Source organism: Mycena indigotica (genome assembly GCF_014461135.1).
Source record: "Mycena indigotica strain 171206Taipei chromosome Unknown Mind.scaff0003, whole genome shotgun sequence".
Classification (NCBI taxonomy): domain Eukaryota; kingdom Fungi; phylum Basidiomycota; class Agaricomycetes; order Agaricales; family Mycenaceae; genus Mycena; species Mycena indigotica.
Window position 1 is genome coordinate 5290882 of NW_023503002.1, and position 7485 is coordinate 5298366.

The 7485-nt window shown below is 52.4% G+C and overlaps 2 protein-coding genes across 2 annotated transcripts; one reads left to right on the forward strand and one right to left on the reverse strand.

The window, feature by feature from the left end:
• Positions 1–3083: 3083 nt before the first annotated feature.
• MIND_00399400 (Carbohydrate esterase family 1 protein) lies at positions 3084–4207 on the reverse strand (the record flags this gene model as incomplete). The annotated part of the gene is made up of 4 exons (XM_037360820.1): positions 3084–3597; positions 3647–3771; positions 3829–3858; positions 3905–4207. 4 exons carry the CDS (start codon positions 4205–4207, stop codon positions 3084–3086), a joined length of 972 nt encoding a protein of 323 aa, XP_037223705.1.
• Positions 4208–4726: 519 nt separating this feature from the next.
• Positions 4727–6911, forward strand: MIND_00399500 (MYND-type domain-containing protein; the record flags this gene model as incomplete). The annotated part of the gene is made up of 4 exons (XM_037360821.1): positions 4727–4780; positions 4832–6055; positions 6101–6791; positions 6844–6911. 4 exons carry the CDS (start codon positions 4727–4729, stop codon positions 6909–6911), a joined length of 2037 nt encoding a protein of 678 aa, XP_037223706.1.
• Positions 6912–7485: the final 574 nt, after the last annotated feature.

The window sequence follows — 7485 nt, forward strand, 5'->3', positions numbered from 1 at the left end:
GATGTTGGCCTTCTAGCATGGGAGGGTGAAAGAGTTGATGTATGCTAGACAGTGGCATGGGTAGCTGGCCGGGTATGTTGTTTCTCTTGCTCACTCACAGCCTGCTAATGAGTACCTCCAAGGTGTGTGTGTGTTCCAGAAGACGAGCTGCAGGTGTTTGTTAGGTATGTTTCCTTCACCTCCAATTTTTGCAGCATGCTCACGAAGCCTTGTAGTTAGATACCACGGCATGTTTAGGCCCGACATCGTACTTGATGGCACCACGGCGGCTGCAGCGCTGCATGGTTTAGAGGGCTGTGGGCTGTGGGGAGACAGGGAGGGGAGCTGGTGATTTCACTGTGGGAGGGTTAAATGAATAGCGGGCTACTGGTGTATTATGGTAGTGTTCAATGCATCACACTATATCCCATTTCATCCGGGTATCCGCAAAGCAAGTGCCGTACGGAATGTTATCAAACGGGACAGTTGTATTGTTGTAGACATTCGGTCTCGATTCATGCCTCTAAATCACCGGATTTTAGGACAAAAATTTGATCAAACGCGACAAAGTGAGACATAATGAATATAGCTGTTTTGGTCTCACTCTATACCGTTTGGGCCCACCGACTTCTCACTGGGCAACAGCTATCAAGCCCACCACGCAGACAACCACTGCCAACTGAGGGATACTATAATCAACCGAGGGATATCACAATCAACACTGTGTCATTGGCCAACCTCCCACTCAGCTTACCGCACTGTCTTGCACTTTTGTAAGGACAACCCCGGAGGCTTGAGATCAAGGTCATAGCAAGGGAGGATCCAAAGAGAAAAAACTCTGAGGGTCCACCTGCTAGGTAGCTGCTGCTTGTCCGTAGCTACTGCTGTCGGGCATAGAAGGCTTGCGTGGCTTCACAGGCTAGGTTTCAGGGCAACTGGCGTTGACAGACTAGTGATTGTGCGGGTGAGATGGAGGGCTAGACCAGAATTGGAACCAGAATCAGAGTTGTCTCCGAGGATCTGTCACTTATCACATAGCTTTGGCAGGCAATGCCATTTTGTGTATTTCAGCTTGATCATAATGTACAATTGTTGGGTGTATCCACAACTTATGAATAAGAATTTAGCCCCCCATTTAAGATTAAATGAAATAAACAGCTATATAAACACAAATTTTGTACAGAATATTTAAATCAGTCAAAATCGGATATGATCTGCCACAAATGGATCACTCCATGAACCTAAACTCTGGCTCTGTAAATTTGGATCCTGTTCTGTATCTTCTAGTGGTGAATATTTGTAGTTGGGGATTGTATTGGGTTTATTATATATAAGCTGTAGTTTCAAACCCATAGAAACTGCATCTGAGACAGCTTTTCTGATATTATCATTTGCATATCTCTTAATAGAGCAATCCAGCCTTTCAAGAATTGCAATAGAGCTTAAGGTCATGGTAGGCAGAGTGCGTGAGCAGATCAACTCAATGATAAGATTATCTGGGGTATCTATATCCAGCCACTCTAGATGTGTCAGAGCAGGACATAGAACATCTTGATCCAGGTAACTATTGTCTGCAATAAAATGTTTTGTAAAGCTGGGATCTGTTGGAGGAGAAACACTCCAATAGTGTCCTGGAGCAGTCACCATTACCAATGGGCTCCCTCTCATTTTCAAAAAGGTAAGCAAAGGAAGGGCCCTAAGGATGACCAAAAGATCTTCTGACTTATAATGGTTGGCTAGAATATCCAAACTTTTGATAGAGCTGAACTGTTGTACTACAGCTATTGTGCTGGGAGTGTCTGAGGCAATGCTCAGTGTGTGGAGGCATGGGCAATCAAGGACATTTATCAGTGTTCCTAAGTCACTAGGACATTGTCTGGTATCAAGCCTAAGACTCTTCAGATGTGGGAGGGTGATATGTTTGGCCAGTGTGGCTGGTATCAGAGGACTATTTCCTAGAGTTACTGCAAATTTCTCCAGGGAGGAACAGTATTTCAGAAATGTAAAGGGGAACACAATAGTTTCCTCTGTCCTAAACATCATAGACAATTGCAGTTTGAGGGTAAGAAGGTTGCTCCACTGAATATTGACAGGGAGCAAAGTCAATAGGCCATCATATGAGAAGTGCTGTAGTCCAGGAGTTGCCAAAAATGGGAATAGTAGAGGTTCTAATTGATCTGTATCATGCTGTGGTGAAAGTAAGATCTCAATGCTATTCAATTGAGGAGTGCTCTGTTCACTAAGGAGAGAGAGTGCTGAAATATCATGGGGGAATGATAGAAAAGGTAATTGAATCTTGTGCCAGCGATGAGCAACTGAGATTAATGAAGCCAGAGCTGGAGAACAGGTAGATGCTGAGATATTGATAGCACTAAATGGGTTGCTCTCAAAGTTTTGAGACAGAGTGGTTATAACATCTAAAGGTGTTTCAGCACCATTGTTGAGCCATGTTTCTAGGCATGGTGGTGCAACAGGCAGGCCATATAGTGCAAAGCTCCCATCTGGTAATTGGGGTTTCTGTGTTACTGTCACAATATGGATTGATGCCCAGAGAAGGGGAGTAGCCATGACCACCTGCTTCCAGTACTTGCATACTTGAGCCAAAAGCAGAGGCCCTTCTGTAAGGGCCATGGCAGTGTTCCTATGGCTGGGGAGGGTATATAGAAAGATCATCTGCAGGATGTCATCTGGGGTATGCCGCATTGGAGATAACAAGTCCTGGTGGGCTTTGATGAAGCTTTGCATTGCGTCCCGTTTTGCTGTTGCAGAATCCAGTAGAGTTTGCAGCCTCTTCACTTCTTGATCAAGATCTGTCAGCTGTTTGTGGAAAGGCTGGATGAATGCCCGAATCTGATCACATTCAGGATCAGAGGGCACAGCGTTAGTGTGGAGGATGTTGTTAAAGGGGGAAGCAAGCATGAGGAGAGAGCACCAAGAAGGGGGGTGTGAACGGAGAGAAGTGGTAGTGCCTTATGTATGTGCCACGCAGCCCGATGACCGCCCGAAGATTCCCACACTGATATCAAACTTAGGACTTCTATCCATGTGTTGCCGGGATATCCCCGCGTTCGCAAACGCAGCATGTTTGATCATAGACAGATATCCTACGGCTTGGTAAACTGGTCAAAGAACTGGATCACGATCGTGCTCGCGTCAATCGGCGTCGTCCCCTGGCCCGCCGCAATCTCCGTCAAGTCCAGTGTCGTGCTCGCCCAGCAATGCTTCATATCGTCCACCTTCCAGTGCTGCACCACGCCCGGCACGCCGCCGCACGTCCAACTCCAGTGATGCACCGTCCCGTTGAACAAATCCTCCACTGTCTTGCCCACGTCGGGGGTAGCACACCCGTTGCGTTGTGCCCACCAGCCGAGCCAGTCTGGGATCGCCGGCTCGATTCCGCCCTCGCCAGGCCCGCCCGCATAGTGTACGTCCGGATCTGCGCCGCCGTGGATTTCGAGGACTGGTAGCGGAGAGCGGGCCGGCACGCAGGAGGCCGATGGGGGGAACGGCCCGGTCGCGTCGGTGTAGAGAGAGCCGGAGCCAAGGGCGAACGCCGCGAAGTTGGCGCCGACCGGCGAGCAGGCGATTGTGTTGACGAAGCCACCGCCCGCGGAGATACTGGGCAGAACATGAGTGTTGGCATCTGGGTAATATAATTCGGCATCACCCGGTTGCATAGATGCGGCTGTTGTCGATGCACCACCCCGCGCGGACTTCGTCAAGCAGGTCGGAGACAAAGAGCAGGTCTTGCGGGACTGTGGCTACTGAATAATTAGCGCCGGCCCAGGCGCCCTGGGGCATTCAGCAGGCGTAATGATAAGGGAGACGGGAATAGTATTATAGGCGCACCCCAAGTCCATCTGGATAAAGCATAATCTTCTACTCCGGCGTCAAAATTGTCACTGGAAACATCCCAAACGCGCACATCTGGGGTATAGTCGCTGCTACTCAGCCTTGTGTCCAGCTCGAAGAACAGCCCGATGCCGCTCGACCCGTGGAATCCGAGGACAAGCGGGTACGGCTTGTTCTTGTCGTACGAGGAGGGCAGGTGGATCGAGTAGTGGCGCGTGGTGCCGTTCGAGGTGAGCGAGTGGTATTGCGTCAGGCCGTTGAAGAAGTGTGTCGTCCCGCAGCCGGCAGTGCCCGCAGGCGAGCCGCGAGCGACAGCACTGGCGCCGACAGCGACAGAGGCACAAAGGAGTGAGAGGAGGGGAGCGAGCGGCAGCATGTGAGGCGGAAGCAACGAGAAGGCGGTGAGCGCAGATGCTTATATGTCGAGGAATATCAGGCCATGTGCTTCTTTGACAAGGCCGCGGCGCGATCTTCCAGATGTCCGTCGCAACGACGATCGCAGCATGGCCCACCAACGAATTCTCGGGCGGGGATCTGAACGACATGTCCGCCACCGTGACGTGTCTTCGTCAATCCACAGAAGGTCGCACGGATTCGCACCATAGACATCCATCATCATAAGTATGGTGAGCAAAGCGGATTCCTGACTGAACGACGCACCTGTGCCGCAGCTATGATAATGTGTCTTCACACCCGACGCGCGGCGCACACGAAAGCGTTTGGACAGATGGGTGTTGGGACGAAGAAGCGATTGACGTGGCACGTGCTGACCCGCGTGGTCCGTGCGCGCCACGTCAATGACGCAGATCTGTCACAAGCAGGCGCGTGGCCACGTGATGTTGACAAAATGATCGATGACGATAACGATCGATCGCAAAGCTTGTCTTGCTCCACCATGCACGACTCGCTCCGGCTTTCGAAGATGCACCGGCTGCCTCTCCGGCTGAAGGTCTGTAGTTCTCAATGACTTTGCGCCACTGACTGTTGCCTCCGCCCGCAGATTGCGGCGGAAAAAGCGCTCAGTCGCGGGCCTGGAATGATGGCTGGGCTGGACGTGCTCGCCGCAACAGACACGAAGGAGCACGGCGCGCTTCTCCTACCAGTCTTCTACGCACTCCTTGATACCGCTATTCTCCCTGAACTCCGAGCTACCGGTTTTGTGGAAGGCAATCGGGACGCCACCCAGACCTATGCGACATGTGCGTTGCGGGGCATCGACGGAATGCAGCGCGTCACACATGCGATCACGGCAACCGCGCTCCCCGCTATATGGCGCCGCTGCTGGGCGTGGGTCGACTTCCTGACCGAGTATACACCCGTTCTCTCCCTCCCGTGGTCGCGCACGGACACTGCGACCCGGCCGGGCGCACTGCCGGCGCTCTGGCTGCGCATCTTCACACATTTCCTGGACCATTGCGTTGCGCTGAAAAGCGCTGTCTTTGGAGAGACGCGGGGATTCCGCGTCATGGTCGGGGAGGCTTGGGCGCATTTCGTGCATGCGGACCCCGACAATGCGGCAGGCCTGCGGAATGTCGCGGTGACGCTGACGCTCATCATGAACTCTCCGGACGCAGACGTCGTCAAGGACGTTGCAGAGGGCGCCGGAGGGAAGCGGGCGCTGGCCACGCTCATTGTCCATGACCTGTACAACGAATGGCCAGACGCCAAGCCGGCAACGTCCGCAAGTTTCCGCCGCGCCGCCAGCCTCTTTGCCTTCATGCGACTCGCGCTCGATCACGGTCTGACCGCGGCACTCCAAGAAGAAGAAATTGTCGCCGCGCTGACCACCGCCTGCACCTCTATGAGTGTAGCGACACCTGGGGACGGAATGCGCGCCGAGCTCATGTACGATGCGCTATCGCTCCTTGTCCGGGTGCTCGATGGGCCGTGGCCGCAGGTCCGCGCGGCGGAGGCTATCGAGGAAGGGCTCTTCGCTGTCCTGCATACGATGACCCGCTGGGCGTCGCCCGCGAACACGACGCTGATGCTTAAACTGTTCCGCGATACGCTCCCCCCGCTGCTACCGCTCCGCCCCGTGGCTGCAGTGCTCCAGGAGGCCCTCCTCGAGGTGCGCGATCTGGACTCGGCGTTCTGCATCCGCTCGCCTGAACTCTTCCGCGCGTGGGAACGGCTGAGTGAGCAGGCGGTCACGCGCGTCGTGCTGTTCAATGCTTACAAGGATAGAGGCTCCCAAACCGCACTTGTAGCGTGCTCCAATCTCGAGGTACGCGGCTGCCAGTGTGTAAAGCTCTCTGGTGATATTCTACAGTGCTGTAACATTTGGGAGCGGCACGCGATGAAGCAGTGTGCGGGGTGTCGTCGCCGACTATACTGCTCCAGATTGTGTCAGCGACAGGACTGGCGCTACGGAAAACACCGTCGATACCCGATCGTACGTGCCACAGATTTCAAATACCCACTAGTATTTATAACCGCCGCAGCACGGGACATCCTAGCTCACCACGCCGACCGAGAGTTTGCAATTGCCGTCCTGAATCACGAGTACCGAGTGCAGCGGTCCTCTCTTGCAACCCACATCCTTCGCTGGCTCCTCACGAACCGCAACCCGAACAGTGAGCTGGTGGTTCGGTGGGCGTACCGCTACGAGAACTTCCAGGCGAACAACGACCGCTTCCTCGTGGCGAATACGACTGTGATCGCCCTCCAGATGACACCCTACGCGGGGTTCTACGGCTCGCCCGGCAGCGGGACGCCGATGCGTCGCGCATTTGATGCTGGCCGCGTTATGCTGCATGTACTCGACCTGAACATTCCGACTGCCGCACACGACACGCGCTCGTATGCGCTGCTGCTTCACTCGGCCACCGGCACACTGTTTGCTGGACTACGCCGGCTGGGCGCGGACATCATGGCCGCCGGCGGCTCGGCAGCGGACGTGGAGAGTTATGCGCCGCAGATTGCCGCGCTTGTCGAGCAGGACGCGCTGGTCGCGCATTCTGGTGGGTCGTCTGTATGGCGTGGATGTTTAGCTGAAGCCTGATCATTGACTAGCTGTGTGGGATTTGCAACCAGTCAGCGCCGCGCACACGCTGATGCACACTCTCGGCATCATTATATAGCATGATTGGCAATGGACAGAAACCGGGGAGAGAATTGAGTTGCAACAGATATTAGGACCTAGGAATCCAGACGGTACTATCAAAAGATTGACCACAGAGGAAAATAGGTAGAACTATCCAATCTTAAGAAGACAGAGTATTTATACTGATACTCAGTATCCTAGTAGATTTCTATATTTTGAATGGGCAGGTGGGCTGCCGAATTTTTTTTGAAATGCCAGGAAAATATCCTAGCATATCAGATACAAATATTCTCTAATTTGATTTAAGTTAGATACAAATATTCTCTAATTTGATTTAAGTTGTTGTCTCTAAGTTTGAAATTATCTTTAGTTCTCTTTTAATGAATTTTTTTCCCCGCCAATACAGGTTGTTTTTGTATAAGAAATGTTTGTAAGAAAACAAGAGATTTTATGATTAGTGTACCAAAAAGGGAAATTGGAAGGGGTTTTTGTAGATCAAAAGCACAACAAAAATGATTTGTTCATTGATAAAAATCAAATGTTTCCTTGGGAATTTTTTGACCAAAGAATTCCTATAGTTTCTGCCAGAGTAAAACTTTGGAATACAGCGG